General features: G+C 38.3%; 2 protein-coding genes across 4 annotated transcripts; both read left to right on the forward strand.

Annotated features, from left to right (window-relative positions):
- The first annotated feature begins 644 nt into the window (after nucleotides 1–644).
- bdh2 (3-hydroxybutyrate dehydrogenase, type 2) lies at nucleotides 645–5,792 on the forward strand. Of its 2 annotated transcripts, none has more exons than XM_026358711.1 (10): nucleotides 645–683; nucleotides 1,348–1,438; nucleotides 2,837–2,915; nucleotides 3,531–3,627; nucleotides 4,001–4,109; nucleotides 4,447–4,507; nucleotides 4,692–4,805; nucleotides 5,139–5,197; nucleotides 5,322–5,414; nucleotides 5,514–5,792. In XM_026358711.1, exons 2-10 carry the CDS (start codon nucleotides 1,367–1,369, stop codon nucleotides 5,565–5,567), a joined length of 738 nt encoding a protein of 245 aa, XP_026214496.1. In that variant the 5' UTR covers nucleotides 645–683; nucleotides 1,348–1,366; the 3' UTR covers nucleotides 5,568–5,792. The 2 variants fall into 2 exon arrangements, with proteins under 2 accessions (XP_026214496.1, XP_026214497.1); XM_026358712.1 differs by having other exon boundaries at nucleotides 657–683; nucleotides 1,351–1,438.
- Nucleotides 5,793–6,546: 754 nt separating this feature from the next.
- si:dkey-162b23.4 (sodium/hydrogen exchanger 9B2) lies at nucleotides 6,547–19,088 on the forward strand. Of its 2 annotated transcripts, none has more exons than XM_026360334.1 (13): nucleotides 6,547–6,672; nucleotides 7,919–8,168; nucleotides 9,404–9,605; nucleotides 9,843–10,013; nucleotides 10,510–10,652; nucleotides 10,959–11,086; nucleotides 13,848–14,023; nucleotides 14,355–14,461; nucleotides 14,626–14,775; nucleotides 16,039–16,147; nucleotides 16,911–17,047; nucleotides 17,264–17,447; nucleotides 17,877–19,088. In XM_026360334.1, the coding sequence occupies exons 2-13, from the start codon at nucleotides 8,046–8,048 to the stop codon at nucleotides 17,933–17,935; spliced, it is 1,689 nt and encodes a 562-aa protein (XP_026216119.1). In that variant the 5' UTR covers nucleotides 6,547–6,672; nucleotides 7,919–8,045; the 3' UTR covers nucleotides 17,936–19,088. The 2 variants fall into 2 exon arrangements, with proteins under 2 accessions (XP_026216119.1, XP_026216120.1); XM_026360335.1 differs by having other exon boundaries at nucleotides 7,924–8,168.
- Nucleotides 19,089–19,165: the final 77 nt, after the last annotated feature.

Consider the following 19,165-nt stretch of genomic DNA (forward strand, 5'->3'; position numbering starts at 1 on the left):
GGTATTATCAAGATTTCAAAGGCCTTTCAACCTCAATTATTCAACATCTTTACCAGCAGAGGGATTTTGCTCAGGTGTCATAGAAAGGTGTCATCTTTTCCTGAAAAGAAAAAGTTAGAAAACATGAATACTTAGTCATGGAAAGTTAAAGGAAAAATGTATATAACATTTGGTCAAAGTCCATCGGCTGAAATAACATGCAATCATGTGATGTGAAAAATTTACTTCAAACATGCTCATATTTTTTTAACATATAATTATGAAAGTTCACCCCCAATCAATTTGTTGCTTGTTTGTGAGTTATGATAATACCTAAAATTGAAACAGTACACATGCCATTATAAAAAAAACAACTGAAAAATCTTTATTCACTGCAAAAGCCTCAATCTGGAATACGTACAAAACTTTTTAAAGATAGGATGAAAATGTAGCTGAAAAATTCAGTATTATTAAATGCAGAAGAGAATGTATTTGATTTAATGTGATACAGTCTATTAAATAAAGGAATACAAGTAAAAATAAATAAATAAATAAATAAAGTCATTATCTCCATTTCATCTTCTCAAAACATGAACGTGTGCCACGCCCACTTCCTGCTCGGGAACCAATGGCAGTAGAAGCAGAGGTCACATGTTTAGCTCCACTCGTCACTTGACGTTCAACGTGTCGGACCTGAGCAGAGGGTGAGTTTCCTAAAAGGAGCTTATTTAAGCTGGTATCTGACTTTGCAGCCTGGAATAGTTTAAGTCCACGTTCCCAGAGGACAGTCGTTACCGGCTGGTTACCCTTAATGCAGACAACCAGCACTTTCTCCGGGCTGTAGCTGTATGCATATTGTTGTTTCTCCAGGGTTGCATGTCTGTTGACGCAGTTGCAGCCTGTAAATCATTATTTGGCTCAACAATAATTATTCTGGACTGTGCAAAAGTGCAACTAAAAACAAACCTCAAGTGTGCATAAGAGCTCATTGTGCGTTTACATTTTTTTAAGTGGATTTTTTCTAAATGAAGTTTGACTTCCTGTTACTGTCTAATTATTCCAAACTAGGATCTGTTTTTGCTACTTAGAAAATCCATCACTTGCTGTGTAATATAAGAAGTGACCATTTAATGTAATAAAACTAAAGAAATAGTAGTATTAGTAGTTGTAGTAGTAGTAGTACTGTATAATAATATATTCCATCTGTATATTTTGGCCCTGATGTTTTGATAGACAATAAAACAATACACTTTAGTCATTTTTGCATAGGAAATCCTGTTTGACTCAACAAATTCATTAAAAATAGCTTTTATCATCAAAATCAACCTGTTGTTGGTTTCCAATGCTCTATTTCTGTTTTGATCACAGCAGCAGTGAAAGGAGCACGATGGGCCGCCTGGATGGGAAAGTGATTGTGTTGTCAGCTGCTGCGCAGGGGATTGGACGTGCTGCAGCACTAGTAATAAGTTTTAATAAGGACTTCTCACTGATATATTTTATATCACATCACAGAGAAAATTTGGTTTATGTAGTAGCTTGTAGTGCACAATATCAAATATTTGGCCTCCTCTGGCTTAATAAATAAACATATACCAATGACTCGAATAGAGAGAACTAGCCAGGCAATATTAGAGTCCGCATCGATAAGTGTGTGGATTAACTTTTGTACCTAACAGTGCAACATAAGAACGCTGTGTGCTGGTACACCCATGCATGACAGTGAGAGTGAAATTAAATCTTAACCTCAGTCATAGTTTCCTCAAGGTTTTCAACTACCTGTTGAAAATAAAATCATACAGTAAACCAAAGACCAATATATTCATTTGAAATAGCATTTGTTTATTTCCCTTTGAATGAAAAAAGCATTTCAAAGGTGAACTTTCACCATATAAAACTATTTATCACAAAACCAATTCTGCATGGTGCCTAAGGAATGCTGTTGTCTACTACAATCTGGGAGGTGGGGCTCTGTTTCTGAAATGCAGGTGACTTACACTCTATACTGTACCCAAACACACCAAACCACTGAGGAGCACTAATGCTAACATGGCTAGTGCTGATTGTAATCAGAACAGCGCTCATTATTTATCTGCAAAAGGTTCCCTACGTACAGTGCGACGTTAATGGAAAGTACTTAGGGTTAAATGCAAACTTTATGACGCATCAACACGCTCCCCACAAATTGATTACCTTGAAGCGTTGTTCCAGCCCTACGTGAATACAAGCTTGAGTAAATGGTGATTGTAGTTTATGAAGTATCTCTGTAACACTAAGAAACATGCCAGCTGGCATAAGAAATAGTTTTATAGTAACAATTATCACCATGTCTTGAGATAGTAGATGTAAATAGGTGCTATGATACTATTTCTTAAGGTAAGACCACAGGATCAGGATAATCCCTGTGGCCAATAAATGCCAAAGGTAGAGCCATACTGGAAATCTCACATACATATTTGTCAACACTGACTTTACACCATCTAAGATCATTAAGTTTAAATCACATAGTCTTAAAAGAATTAGCATGGTGACAGGTGTCTATTGGTCATTTTGCATCTAGACTTAAATGGAAAATGCTGAACATTTGCTGATGTGGCCTGCTCTGTGGTTAATGATGCAGTTGTGCCTTCAGCTATCATTTGACCAGAGGATGAACTGAAATTGGTATTTGGGGGATCAGGATTACAAATATGGCATTTGTGTTTAAGATACTTGGTAATGTGGTCTTGGTGTCAGCACTGTGACCTGAAATACTGCCTCAAGTCAGTAGAAGCAAAATTATTCAATCACATGTTGTAACATTATAGAAAGAGATTGTGCACCTGCTTGGAAGTGACTTAAGTCATTTTATTTATTGTAGGCATTTGCAAAAGAAGGAGCTAAGGTCACAGCCACAGATATCAATGGAGAGAAGCTGAAAGAGCTTGACAGCATTCCAGGTGAGATCATAGGCTACCGTCTATGGGTGAGATTCATTTCTATTTGTCTGCAGCTGCCATCTGCTGGGCTACAAGTGCAATGCAGGTTAGCTGTGGCTTCATGTTTTAATTTTTTTTCTTCAAAACTTTATCATGTATTGACCTCTGTAATTTGGTAGATTTAATACATTCAATGCACTTCTGCAGTTGATCAGTGCACCAAATTAAAATAACATATTTTTTTACGTAGCACCTAATCACAATAAAATAGATGGAATCCACTCAAACAGACTTTGTGCTGAAATGCTGGCCAGGTGTCTTAGATCTGCGAATCATCTTTTTTTAACTATTCATTCTTCAAAACTAGTTCAGATGGGTGAACGTGCTTTTGCTGTAGCAGCCCCAAAGCTTTTGAACAGTCGACTCATCGGCTATAAATATTTTTTGTGGCTAAATTAAAAATCCATCTATTTAAACAGTTTTTCTTAATACATTTTACCTGTTTCTGCCAGCTTTGATTTCTCTACTGTTTCTAATTTATACATGTGTTTTATTTAAAAATTAATTATTAATTTAAAAAATGGTTATTGTTATCTGAAGTAATAAAAACAGACATTTGTGCCTTTTCATAAACAGGGATCAAGACAAAAGTGGTGGATGTGACTAAGAAGGACCAAGTGGAAGCTCTGGCCAAAGAACATGATCATGTAGATGTGCTGTTCAATGTAGCTGGGTATTTTTCTCTTTTTTTTCTGTTTATGTTGATGCTCTACATGATTTTAAAAGAAATAATAATTGTACTTCAGATACAATGAACAGCAAAAAGACCCACACATTTCTATTATAACGCTGTCTTTAAATTAAGCATGTTTATCCATCTCTTGCTTATCTACATTTCCAAAATCCCTACATCTTAAGGGTTAGCCTCTACTTGACCTTTTTATAATCTCCTTAACACAACTCTCTAAATTGGCACCTTAAAGCCTCAGTACATTGATGAGGGGGCTAACACTGCATTTTCACCAGCTTGTAATTATATATCTGTAAGAAATCTCTTTAGTGTGTTTTGATTCTGTGTTTTTTATTTTACCATGTGCTCTATACAGGTTTGTGCACCATGGCTCCATCTTGGACTGTGAAGAAGCTGACTGGGACTTCACAATGAATTTGAATGTCCGGAGCATGTACCTCATGTGCAAGGCTTTCCTGCCGAAGGTGACCTTTGTCCCCTCTCTCAGATGCTCCTTATCTTAATGTTGAGTGAAAGCAACATGTGCTGTTGTACATTAAGCGGCAGATACTTTGATTTTGTTCTCATGCTTTGTCTTCTAGGATTATCTGTATTACTCTGAACCTGTGACATGATAGGCAGTGACTGCCCAATGTCTAATCCAGCTTTAGCCGCAAACTAACCAAACTTCAAGCTTAGATCATACAGCAGCACATTTGGCTCGTTTGTTGAATAAGAATGAAAAAACTAAGATAAGATACATAAATAATGTGAATCTTTTAATTATTTAACCTATTGCATTCTGTTTATTTTTCATTATAGATGTTGGCAAAGAAGTCAGGAAACATTATTAACATGGCTTCCGTTGCATCAAGCATAAAAGGTAAAACATGTTGCACATGCTGTATCTCTTCACTGTAGAGGTATGTAGAAAAAACATTATGCACAAATAAAAGGACAACTTCACTGCCACTGAAGTATAACTATGTTCACTGTAATCCTCTTATGTCAGATAATTGCTTTGCGTGTGTGTCTCTGCACGAGTGACATGTGTTTCCTCAACACAGGTGTTGTGAACCGGTGTGTCTATAGTACCTCCAAGGCTGCAGTGATAGGGCTAACCAAATCTATAGCAGCTGATTTCATTGAGCAAGGAATTCGCTGTAATTGTGTTTGTCCTGGTAAGTTTAGAGCAAACTGCTAAAAAAGAAAAAGGTCACTCTGTACTTTTATCAAGTATCAAGTATTTTACATAGTTACTGGCAATTTGATAGACAACACTAACTTGTTCACATCTTTGAGAGCTGATTAGTGTGTATTCAGCTAAAAGCCAGTCTGAATAACCGTTGTATGAATGAGACAGCCAGTATTTTTATTGTAAAAGACACCTGAACCGAACCCTGAGACACTGATTTATTTACAAACAAATCCTCAAAAGTCAAAAACAATACATATTGTGTTATATTTAGGGTTTCCAAAGAATGATTATTGGTTATTTATATTTTTTTTCCCAGGGACTGTCGATACCCCATCACTGAGGGGCAGGATCGAGGCCCAACCTGATCCAGAACAGGTACTTTAAGCTCTCATTGTCTGTAATTTCCTTTATTATATAACAGTCACACTGCATCTGAAAGATTTCCTGACGCCTGGTTACTAGAGATAATGAGCATTACAACTGTTACTTCTCTGTACAGGCTTTTAAGGATTTCATGGCAAGGCAGAAAACTGGCAGAATGTGCACAGCTGAAGAGGTGGCTTATCTCTGTGTATACCTGGCCTCAGATGAGGTGAGAGCATGCACCGTCAATGAGAGTATGTGTTAGTATTCTAAAGATGTCAATTCAGAGTCACTAATTTACCCGATGTGTGTCATGGATCCTCCACAGTCAGCCTATGTGACTGGGACAGAACAAATCATCGATGGAGGATGGAGCCTGTGAGAAACCTGCAGCAAACTCATCATGACAGTACTGATAGCAGATTAAGTTTTTTTTTTTCCTCTAATTCTTAAAAATCCTTAAATCAAAATTAAAACATGCACATTTAGATTTTTTTAAAATTGTATTTTGCATACTATGCTACAAATATGTTCATGCAATACCAAAACACATATACAACACTGCAATGGACACTTTTGATGTTTAACACTGTTTAAAGCAATTTTTGTAAATGTAATTGTTATAAGTAATAAAATATATTTAAACATCAATGAAAAAGTCTTGAGCAGCACCCTGTGGTGACGGTATATGTAACTGCCCTCAAGCGAAATCATGGACACAAGGTGTTTTCTTGCTTACAGACATTTATTGCACATCGCTGTGAGAACTAGATAAAGATAAAATACACATAATAAATAATTGACAAAATAAACACAATACTTAAATAATCAGCTACTATCAAATTATAAAACGCTAAACTTACCAATAATTACTGAAATACAAACAGAACATCACATCGCTATTGAGTAAAGTCCGCTAGCATCCAGCGGCTTTAAACATAATAAAACAGGACTAAAATGTTAGATACTTCATTGGCCGCTTTAACTTCGTTAGAGAAAATGAAACTTCAAAATTTTGAGTCTTAACTCCATACGAGTCTTCGGAAAGGGACTGGTAAACAACAACTTAGCTTAAAATGTAAGCTAAACACATGGGAAGCATAAAGTGTCACACCCAAATAAGTCCTGACTCCCCCTTTACCGAACATTGGTTCCACCGCACAAACACGAGTCCCATCAACTATAAGCGTTCTTAATAATATTCCAGTGAAACACACATATTGCTATTATTAACACAAACTATTCACATGTTCAACCCAAATGACCAAATTTGAGCGACTGTGGGAGGATGTAAATAAAGTAAACTCAGCAGTAGCAGTACGTGACGGGGTTCAGTATTGAACCTAGCGGTCCCTCCTAGGCTCGGTACGTACTTGGACATCACTAATCCGCATCATTCCCGTTCCCCAGCTGGTCGGTGTGTCACAGGACTGCCACAAACTCTGCCACTGAGAGTTGACAAGTGATGACAGTGTTTACAATATGAGGTGAGCTGCTTTTGCTTTGATAACGGTACTTATTTATGCTCCGGAGCGGTCTCCGGAGCTGGCTGCGGTGCTTTTAAGTGGGAGTGGACGTTTCAGCCGCTTCTAGGCGGCGCGCAGTCTCAACTGAAGCGACTGTCGGGGCATCCAATATCGGACGCGACTCCCCGAGCTGCGTTTAATGATAGTATATCAGTGTCACGTACAGATTCAGTTTATTCGCCGAGGTCGGACGTGGTCGGTTTGTGTCAGCACCGGACAATGACAGCGGTGTGTAACGTTATTTTTAACGTTATCTTAGCGGAATCCACTAGCGCCTATGCCGCCTGAAGGCGCTAGCTTAATGTGACATGCTAGCGCTGTCTGAAGCTAACCTGGCGTTAGTTAGTGAAACAGTGCTGACTGAAAAGGATGGGAAGATTTTAAAGTCGTCTGAGCACGTACTTTATTGTTATTAATATTAATAGCCGTGTCCGAGAATGGAGTCACTGATGTGGTCCTTAGGGAGGCATGGATTTGCCCCAGTAGCTAATTACCGACTCTGCGCATGTTGTCATCAGGACACGGGTGGTGGACACAGATTGACCGTAAACTGAACCAAACCCCGGGACAACCCGTCCTCAAACATTTCCTCGGCCTGGCTTGGCTGGGTTGATGACCGCCAGTGCCAGCTGGATGGGGTTGTTGTTGTTGGTATATGATAGTTACCTCTAACCTACTTGACCTAGCATCCTCAGTAACCTACTTGAGGTAATGATAGCGCCATATGGTCGAGGTGGAGGTCTGTGGTCAATTGGATTAACTAACGTCTGTCTGTCGACATAAGCAGCTGTCAAAACATTGTAGTAGCGTTAACTTAGTGATATCTAAGTGACAACGATTGTGCATAACACGTTGAACAAAGTTGTCCATTACTACTCGTCCATTATAATAAGTGACACCTCTTATAATAAAGTATTGACATGTAAACAGCACAGTAACCACTGTAGATCCACATTTGACAGGAGTCCTGTTACTTAAACCTTGTTTAGTTTAACATCTCATGACAAGGACCAGTAGAGTATTTAAAGCTTTAATGAACTTTCTTTAATCAGACTTTTAATCTTCACTATGTCTGGGAAATAGGCCTGTGTGTGAGATTAGAGATATGAATTCATACCGCGCCAGTTTGCACACCTGGGCCAACACCACTGTTCTCCTTTATTAAGTAAATAAAAATGTGTTTTTCTGCTGATAAAACCACAATGAGGTCAGAGCTGGACATACAGAGTCGAGACGTGAAGGAGTGAAGTGTCTGTGAATGGCCGGCCCCACCCCTCGGCTTGATGTACTGTGATAGAAAGTCCAGTGGACCAGAAATACTGTAGCTACTTGTCATGGAGGATACTCAACCTAAACCTGCTACCCCGGAACCGAGCCCAGCACCCAGTCCGGCACCCAGTCCTGCACCGAGCCCGCTGCTGGACAAAATCGCTTTGCCTGCAGCAAACCATGTGGAGGTAAAGTGCCTGACTCATGAAAATCACTAGGTTGGTCGACTGTAACCTAGTTTTGTTTAGTTTTTACTGCCCTGATACAATTAAAAAATGCAGTTAAGCCTAACAACTGTTTCCTTTTTATAGAAAAAGCATGCATGTCCTTGTTGTTTATATTTACAAAATAAATGCACAGTATATTTTAAGCTATTTTGTCTTCTGCATTTGTCTATTGTGTTGTTTTAATACCTTTATCTGACCTTAATTAGCACCTAATTATACATAATTGACACATACATTGCAAATGATTTGTTCAATTAATTCAAATTAATTAAAAAAACAGCAGAGGAAAATTCAGTTTTGAGCAGCATATAGTGTGCACACTATATGTTACACACTTGACCGGTATGATAAAAAGGATATTCAGTCACAGTTATCACAGTCAAGGACACTCTTATTTTTATATTCTTAGCAATGAAACAGGAGCCTATAATCACATATTGTTATGACCCAGCTTTCTAGGGGAAAGGGAAGCAAAATAGATAAGATAAGGTTAAACAAAGTAACATATAACGACAGAGGCCGAATGAGAACGAAAGAGCCAACAAGTGCTCTTTATAATAACACAAATATACGTATATCTAAAGAAACCTTTGTAACTCACAGTTGAGAGGCTTTTCTACCTGAAAAAACAGAAAAACCTTTCTTACTGCACTTACCTATTCAAATAAAATTACAACAGAGAGGTGCACCCATGTATCTAGTCACAGGGGACAGCAGGGAACACATAGTGTGAGTGTATGAGTTTATGTGCACAATGAATAGGGTCTAAAAAGGTAGCCAGGTAGGCATAAGATACTCAAAAAAGGAATCAGACAAAAGCAGCGGGCCAAGGTCCGCACAGCTTGACGTTCTGTGCAGCCTGACGTTCTGTGCAAGGTGTCTCAATTAGTTTGACTTTCCAGTTATTGTGTAAGACCGGGTCCCATACATTCATTGAGCATAGGTGATAACAAATGACCTTAACTTTCTTTTTTTTTTAAAAAAAATTCATTTATTTTAAGCAAGTGAAAAAGAACAATGTGAGACATCAATCATTTCAGAAGTTTATAGAAGCAATGTAGGCTGTTAAAAGATTAAAGATATAACTACAAAATCTATTTTTTATTTTGTATTTAATTTACAGGTGTGGTTTTTGGCAGCTAATAAAAGATAATAACTCACCTGCTCTCTTTCATGTTCCAATTCTTCCTCTCCAGCACCTAAATGTGAACCAGATCCAGGTGGTGGTTCGGCGCTGTTCTAGTCCAAATGTCACGGAGGAGACCACCTATTTTATTCCTCGAAACCCTGTTGTGGATGCTGGCACAAACACAGACCCACCAGTGGTCTGCTGCCCTTTGCTCCGCAAATTCTGCCCATGTCCACCTAGAGGTCTCCTGGCCTCTCTTATTACCAAAGGTAATCGCAGCTAACATGACGTTCTTGTTAATTTTAATTAAGTAGTTTATTTTAAATCTCATTTAGTCAGTCAGTTACTTTTGAGGAGGTGTTTTGACAATTGTAACGCAATGAATATATCTCCTTTATCCCTCACACTCTTACACTCTGTTATTCTTGCAATGTATATAAAGTGATGATAACATCATTGTTGTCAATGACTATTAATCTAATGCCAGTCTTTTCTGTCCTCTCTAGTCCTTTTGGCAGCTGTACTCTTTGGAGTTGTGTGGTCTATCACAGAAGAGGAATGTCTTCCAGGGGGAAACCTGTTTGGCATCACGGTGCTTTTCATTTGTGCAGTTATTGGTGGTAAATTGGTGGCTCTCATCCATCTCCCTAAGGTTCCACCATTCCCACCACTCCTTGGTAAGACAGAGAATTTAGTGGTTATACTTCGTCTGCTGGTGTATCTATAGTATACCTTTAGTTTACAGATAATACTTTGTAAGAGTGATATTTAGCAATACAGTTCATCAGATGGACTTGTCAATGTTAAAGCTGCCTATCTTACCATGACAACACATTTCATCGTCGTTATTACTATTATTACTACTATACCAAATCTCTTTCATTTCTTTGTCGTTTAATTATTCTCAATTATGTATTATTTGCATATGCATATTTTTAGTTAGGTTACATGTTTTAGCAATGAGTAGGTTTGGATATTGTTCAAATATTAGTGTCTACTATCCATGCTGAGTCCCAGTGTGTCAGGAGTCCAGTTTGAGCATAGCAAGTTCAACAAGCATGAGGTGATCTTTATTCCTGCTCTGTAGCCACATGAGAAACAGTCTAAAATAAATGATATTCCATGTTACAAGGAATCATCTTTCCTCTCTCACACTGTCTGCTGTTTTTTTAGGTATGCTGCTGATGGGTTTCCTGTTGAGGAACATCCCTGTTGTAAGAGATGGGGTGTACATTGACTTCAGGTGGTCTGCTTCACTGAGGAACATCGCTCTTGCTGTTATCCTGGCCAGAGCTGGTCTAGGATTGGATCCCACGGTATGCCTCACACTCCACTAGTGAAGTGTAGTTTCTGCACTTAGAGGGCTGAAGGTACTGAGGGTAGTGGGGCATCGTCACAAATTATATTTTTAATTACTGTGACATTGCTGTAGTCTCTGTTTGTTTGCAAGAGAGTTTAGTAGAACACAAAGTGATGTCTTTAGATTGTTTATGTGACTGACCATCAAAAAATCCAAAATGTTCTGGTTGCTCTATTATAAAATGAGGAAAATCTTTAATGCTGTGCAGCATTTTATTTATTACTGTTGTAAACTCTTGGATTATCTACATCTGTTTTGTCAGGCTCTCAAGAAACTGAAGGGCGTGTGTATACGTGTGGCAGTTGGGCCCTGCACGACAGAGGCTTGTACCATAGCGCTGGTCTCTCACTACCTCTTGGGCTTGCCCTGGGTCTGGGGCTTCATCCTTGGGTAAATACAACACTAATCACTTTCCCTGTATGTCAGACTCTCCATTTTCTACTCGATCTTGGTATTACCATAGCTTCATGTGTCAGACAGAAGAGGAGAGAGGTACGTGGCACTTTAATGTGCTTTTGAAATTGAAGAAACTAATCACGAAAAGGCATTCTTCATCTCAGGCAAAACAATGAATTATACACAGTTTTACTTCAGCTAGTGTGATTGTTTTTGACCTCTCGGGGGTAATATGATAATATCATGATTTCAGTGCAGGATTGTGGGTTTCTTTCATAGTTTGAATGATCCCCGCAAATCGAATTCTTAGAATGTGAGAAATTCCTGCACACATTTATGGCGATTTTACATAATGACAACACGCTTGGCACTCTCTGTCCCCCCTCTCTACAAGGCTACGAGCCTTCTCAGCTGCACTCTGTTGCTCCGTCTCTTGCTAAGGTACAGTCCAGTGACTGTGAACATCAGCGCATTCAGAAACATCAACCAAGGTTCTAGACGGCCATAAATTTTAAAAAACAACTCCGTCAAAAGACTAGTGCAAACAAAAGTTCAAGTGTGATCTCCAGACAGGTATGGTAACATTACAAAAATGAAGCAGCGGTCCAAAGACACGTTTCAGGCTAACTGGCTAACTGACTTGAATATGACAACGGTGAAATGAGCTGCTCAATTTTTAAAAGGCAGCCTACAGGGCTGGGCCTTTTACCAGCTGATCTTAGTAAATGTACAGAACTTTAATTTGCCACTCAGACTACAACACAGCAGCAATACAACCCATACAGCAGCAGTGAAAAGAAAGTGTGAGGCAGATTCTGAAAATTGATTGATGTAAGCATGGATGCAGCACAGACAGCACTGAAAAAAAACATTACATATTTAGAGTAATAGAAGCCTGATGCCTAGTTTGTCTCATTAACATATTTTAGATTTCTTTTACGCTTTTATCAATTGGAAAGCTGAGGTGTCAGAGGACGTGGGAAAGGTAGAAGATGGTGATGAGGTAAAAATGGGGCCACCAAAAGAAAAAGTAAGGACACTGATTTAGTTCACACTGATGACCACTAGGAGAGGGGAGAGAGAACAAAGAGCGTTCAGAGAGTTGGAGGTGAGCAGCATAAGTGCCCATGCATTTCAGGCCCTGATTATATGTATTTGCCCATCAAACTACTCAGACATAACCCATAATGACAATATAAAAACCAAATTTACTTTGATAAAATATTAAACATCAAAAACTGAAATTCCTTGATGACTGTGAAATAGAGAACAGTTGGAACCACCCGGACTCTTCCTGTAATGTGACATATGATCAAACTGGATAATCAAACAAAATGGTTCAGGGAGGGGATCCAGAAAGCAGTAGTGGCTTTAAAAGAGCTTCAGAAAACCTCTGCAATAATGAGGAACTGGAAGGACAAATATCTCACCAACACTCCATTAATCAGGACGTTATGATACAGCGACTGGCACACTTTCAGCAAAGACAGATGACTGGTTTAGAGTTTGCCAAACACTATTTAGCTTTCTGAAGGCATGAGGAACAAACCTCTCATGTTTCTAATGAGACAAAAATCTAACACTGTGGTGAGCACTATGTTCAGTTCATCACCTGAGTAATATTATCCTTATAGGGAAGCATGTTAGTGGTAGTGTCATGCTGGAGGGGTGAATGTCAGTAGCAGGGACAGACAGAGGTCAGAGTTGAGTGAATGCAGCTAAATACAGAGAGGTCTGTAATGAAAACCTGTTCCAGAGTGCACAGGATTGAGAAGACAGAGTTCACCTTTCAGCACAAAAATGAAGCGAGTCATACAGCAAAGACAAGGTTGTAGTGACAAGTCTTTGAGCCTTCCAGCTAAACCTCAGACATAAAACCCATTAAATATCTGTGGAGAAACCTGAAGATGGCAGTTCACAGACACAGGCAGTTCACAGCTGAAGGTCTGCTGTAAAAAATGGGGGGAAAACTGGCTAAATCCATGTGTGCAAAGCTTGTAGAGACTTGCCTAAGAAGATTCATAGCTGTAACTGTTGCCATAAGGGCTTCTACAGAGTGCTGAATGAAGGGGCTGACTGACATACACTTTCAGTTTTACATTGTAAAAGATTAGCAAAAATCCTCCCCAAAAATCTACAGATTAATAGAGTGTGACAAGTGAAAGGAGGGGTAGGCAAACTTTCTGAAAGCAATAAACTGTAGTTGTGGAGTCAGCAACTGTATATAAAAGATATAGAGGGTTGAACTTTGATTGATATCGCACACTGTTCCTGCAAGGAACAGGCAATATAAAACACACCTACTTAAGATTTACTAGATCAGTATAAACCTTAAACCTTATCTACTCTACATAAGACGTTTTAGGATTCAATAATAGGGCTATATATATAATGTGGTGTGTATATAATATATATAATATATAATAATTATATTATATATATATATATATATTTATATATATATATATATGTATATATATATATATTATTATGTATGTATATGTATATGTAATTATATTATTATATATATATATCTATATATATATTATATAGTATATGTATATGTATATGTATGTTTATATATATTATGTATATATATATATATATATATATATATTAATATATATGTATATGTATATGTATATGTATATATGTATATATATATTTCATTATCATAGTCACCTTTTCCAATTTTTTTCAAACACTGATGTTTTCCAAATGCAGTTAATGAATAATCAAACTCTTTCCTCTACAGATTTGTACTGGGTGCTGTCTCTCCAGCTGTGGTGGTTCCCTCTATGCTGCTGCTGCAGAAAGATGGTTACGGCGTGGAGCAGGGCATCCCCACACTGCTGATGGCTGCAGGCAGCTTTGATGACATCCTTGCCATCACTGGGTTCACCACGTGCTTAGGCATGGCCTTTGCCACAGGTAATCTGTCAATATCTGTGTTTGGGTGTGTGGTAAGGTGAAGCAAAACCATAGTGCTAAATTCAGTGTTTCACCTTATGTCCAGGGGAAGTGCAGTGGACCGCAGTTAAGGGTGACACTGAAAACCACATGAAATAACTTTTATATGTAGTTTGTCAGGAGCTCAGCAGAGGGTGTAAATGTGCTCTTGTTAAAACATCAAGGTTTTTTGTTTTCAACTTACTGGACACCACATTTTCCCCCTACTACTGTTGAAACAGTTTACACATCCCCATCAAAATAATGTTTTTGTATCTTATCAATTGTGTATTTCCTCTACTGATCTTTCCAGGCTCCACTTGGTACAACCTCCTGAGAGGTGTCCTGGAGGTGGCTGGTGGGATGGTGGCTGGGATTCTTCTTGGCTTCCTCATCCAATACTTTCCTAGTGCTGACCAGGTAGGCATGATCTTGGAGCATTATCATCATTACTATATACACCACTATATAGGAGGTTATCACCCTAATGCTGTATCTGCAGATATATTGTTATATGATGCATATTTCATTTATAGATTTCAGAAGTATTCTGAATGGAGTCATTGACGATCTTTTTCTCCTAGAAACATTTGCAGATGAAGCGTTCCTTTATGGTACTGGGTCTCTCTGTCTTTGCCGTGTTTGGCAGCGGTGTGGCTGGCTTTCCTGGCTCTGGAGGTCTCTGCACACTGGTGTTGGCATTCATGGCTGGGCTTGGCTGGGGGAAAGAAAAGGTAATACCATGCATCCGATATGTGTAATACATACAATGCAGACTGTAAATATTTGTTCTCGGCACTCTTTATTATTTATTTAAGTTCACTAAAATAATGTGGAGTGTTGCAGGTTTACATCAGTATAGTAAGAACAGCGTGGGAGATGGAGCAGTTTAACCTTGAAATAGTAACTGGACAGATGCATATAAAGGCAAACAAAATCTCAATACATAGACACTTTGTATCTTCACTGATATGCTCTTCCTGGACTTCACTGCAGCCAGCTTCAGATCTTGCTTGTCCAGTGTCTCTCCCTCTAGTCTGGTATTCAGCAACTGGAATCCAGCTCAGTCACTGAGATCAGGTGACTGACTCAACACATTGAGGTCATTCTGTCTTTCGACCATAAAAAGCTCTTTGCCTACTTTAGTCTTATGTTTAGGTTGTTGTTGTGTTGATTCATTTGTTCAGGTATATCTCGGAACTTACATTGACTGAGGTTAGTTTTTACCTCATCAGTGCATAGAACTTGATCCACAGCTTTACCTATTTTCTTTGAGATGATGTTTGTGAACTGAAACATGCTTTTATTGTTTTTGAGGCTCAGCAGGGGTTTGCATCTTGTAGTGAGCCCTCTGAAGTTATCACCTTGACAAGAAAATACATTCGTCTCACATCCTGCAGATCATTCTTGATTTGCTGTGCAGTCCTAAAGCCTTTTCTAAATTATTTTACACTCATCTACAACTCTCCACAGCTGCTCTTCAGTCTACCAGGTTGTTTCCCCGTCTCTACTTTGCCTGTGCATACAGTAGCTGCTGTATAAAATGAACCCGACTGTTGATATTGGCAATCTGCCTTTGGTATTTCGGTTTTTGCTTTTTTGGGCTTTATTACTTATTTGCATGGTTACCTCTGTCATATTGACAGACAAGCCCTTGCCAGTCGAAAGGGCAACTCATAGCTCAGTCTAGATTTGAAACGTGAATTATAGACTATAACTCATGTAGTCTTATCAGTATAATCTACACAAACTAAACCTGCGACTTGGCACTTACATTTGATTTGAAAATAAACGTGCTGAAACAGAAAAATACGTAACTCTCCAATGACTTAGTCTATAATGTATGCTATATACACTGATGGCATTTTCAAGTTAACTTTAGAGAAAGATACAAGAAACTATAAGAGTCGTTAACTGTATTATCTGTCACATAGTAACTTTAATTCCTATTTGACCAAGTTAAATTAAATCAATAAACTCAATCTGCTTGTCTTTAGGCGCGTGTGGAGGAAGTAGTAGGGTGGGCCTGGGATGTATTTCAGCCTCTACTCTTCGGACTCATTGGAGCAGAGATTCGAGTCTCTGAGCTGGAGGGACACACAGTTGGTGAGACTAAGACACACAAACACACACACAATGAAACACAGTGAGAGGGCAGTTATGACTGTGACAAATTCAAATGTGAGTGTATGGATGTAAATATATTTGCATGGCCCAAAAAGGAAGCCCTTGGAGAGTTTTATCTCGGTCTCACACAAACCTCAGTCTGTGTTAGCGCCCTAAAATGTATAGTCCCATAGTGACTTGCATTCCCAGTTCCTTGGGAAATAGAGCTTAGATTGCCTCAAAAAGTAATTTTATTCATGCAAGATTAAATGGCAAAAATGACATTTTGTTCTGCAAAAAGCTGTACTCACATGTAATTTACTTGTAAAATAATATTATGGACAAAAATGTGCCAGAACATTTATTATCTTCACTACACAGACACATGACTTCAGAACATCATCTTCTCTAGGAGCTATTTGTAGTGCTGATATACTGTACATATCAAGAGAGGATTACAGTATATTTGTGCTTTGGGACACGATTTTTTGAAAAATCAGCTCGATTGCTCCCCTTGGTCCATTAAAAAACATGAAAGGAGCCGATGTGGTTGACATTATTAGACTGCGGGCTGTTTGATATAAAATGTGTTCTACTGCTCAAGTCACATCTGAGGTTGACGCTGTGCTGAGCACCTGCACCTCTGATAGAAAATGTTGCAGAAATCACTTGGACACTAGACGTTTAAATGTGTACCAGGACATGTACCTCACGCCATTCACAGTTAGAATATATGTGTAACTCTTTTCTATTTGCTCTCTAGGTTTGGGGATAGCCTCCCTGTTCATTGCCCTAGTCGTTCGAATCCTTTTCACCTTTGTGTGTGTGTTGTGTGCGGGCTTTACCTTGAAGGAAAAACTCTTTATAGCCCTAGCATGGATGCCGAAAGCCACAGTACAGGTATGTTAACACTGAAATATTTGTCAGTGATACATTCATCATTGTAGGGACGTTTTTGGAGCTTGGTTTAGACTCTAAACTTAAAGAGTGTCTGTTTTCCAGTTTTTGCAGTTTGCAAATATTTTACTTTGAGAACTTACAAATGACTCAGATATGTTTTGTGAAGGTCATTGTGTGGGTATAGATGTAACTGTGCTATTGTCTTTTCCTCATTAGGCAGCTATTGGCTCAACAGCTTTAGATATGGCCAGAACAAAGGATGACAAGGAGCTGCAGAAGTACGGCATGGATGTGCTGACAGTGGCTGTGCTGTCCATCCTTCTCACAGCCCCCGTAGGAGCTTTAATCATCGGGCTTTCTGGACCTCGCCTGTTGCAGAGAGCAAAGAACTCAGCCTGTGGTGAGCGAGTCAAACCCAATTTATCAGCTTTTTTTCTAGGTAGGTAAGGTACTACATTCAACAATACAACAGAGCCCAACAACCCTGTCCAGCCTGGCTTCGTAGTTGTGTTTTAAAGTAGTGAATATCCTTTCCCTGGAAAGTATTGCCTTACTTTCCCTTTGTGATAGCTGAATCCACTCAGGCAAGGATTTGCATAGCTTTAGGTTGGCTGTTTACCCTGTCATACAGTGGCTTGTGTTGATTTTCAACCTTCACAACAGTGGAAGTTTTGCTGTTACAGAACATCGGGTTAACCACGGTTTACAAGTGGAACACATGATGACAAATCTTTATGAGGCTGTTTTGTTTTGTGCAGTCAATTCATTTACGGAAGTGTTTTTACTTAATATAATATTAAGTATATATATATATTATTCTATCATTTAGGAACTGCAGCAGGTGAAGATGACAATGAAACTCCTGTTACATATGAGAGTACACTCTGACAACATCTAACTTCAACCAGCAAGTGAAGACATTTGAAGAGACGTACATTGTGCTTTCACACCATGAATATTTGAACTTTCCTTCAGCCACGGAGCAGCTCTCTTTGTCTGTCTATCTGCTGGTTGGCTCCTGAAATTTTCCATGCTGTAGGAACACATGAATCACTCTGTATTAATAGCCTGTGGTGGTTTCCAGGCCTTGTGCTCCAAACAAATGACCCATACCCCAGTGTAAGAACGGTCCGGCTGTATGAACAGTATGCAAGAGGTGGTTTTGTTTCTGTAATCACATCCCAATAAATGAATACATACACATCATACCTCACACTCACATACAGTAGTTAGTGTGGTATATGAATATGGTTTACATTTTTGTAAAGGTGGATGTTGTTCCTGTCTGTCATGCCCTCTAAAACATCCATGTTAATTACATTTATGTAAGCAATTTGCTGGATTTGGACTAGAAAAACAACACTAAATAGGTACTTTAAATCAATGTACTAACAGCAGTTTTGTCTTGTTTTAAATTAGATTACACAGTTTACACACATTAAAATCTTTGGCTATTATGCTACGCTAGTATTTTTACAATTATACATATCTACTGTATGTATTTATTCGAATGTGTATTAGCTGTTTGTGTTTGTGACGGAAAGAGCTTGTGTAGTTTACGAAGAGCAAGGAAAAGAAGTAAATAATCCACAATACTGTCCTGTGCTTTTAATGCAATGCTGCTAAAATCTGTATTATCTATTGCATACATTGTGTCCTCTGTCAATGTCATGAAGGCTAAAAATTAATTATCTTCATATTCAGAACTTTTGTGTAAGCTCAGGGTTTTTAGATTTTTCTACTTCCACATATTAGATTTTCTATTACAGAAGTGTGCGGTGTGAGTTGTTTTTGATTTGTTTAAATTTATATGGCCTCATTGAAGAATTTTTTAAATGTATTATTAGAAACTATTTATCATACATTTACAGAATTGAGCATTAGTTTTTGTACCAAATATTCTTTGAACAATAAATGATCAAATATACAAAAACTGTCTCTCCTTAATTATGACGTTCTATATTAAGTGATTTTTTTGTATTGTTATGCATTTTAATCATGTATAACTAAATGTATATTTATACTATTGTGTATATCTTACAGTTAACATCATTTATAAATGACATGTATTTCAGTCTTCAGTTTTAGTCTGCAAACAACCACAGCAGGTTGATTTAA

The sequence above is a fragment of the Anabas testudineus genome, chromosome 1 (assembly GCF_900324465.2).
Source record: "Anabas testudineus chromosome 1, fAnaTes1.2, whole genome shotgun sequence".
Taxonomy (NCBI): Eukaryota; Metazoa; Chordata; class Actinopteri; order Anabantiformes; family Anabantidae; genus Anabas; species Anabas testudineus.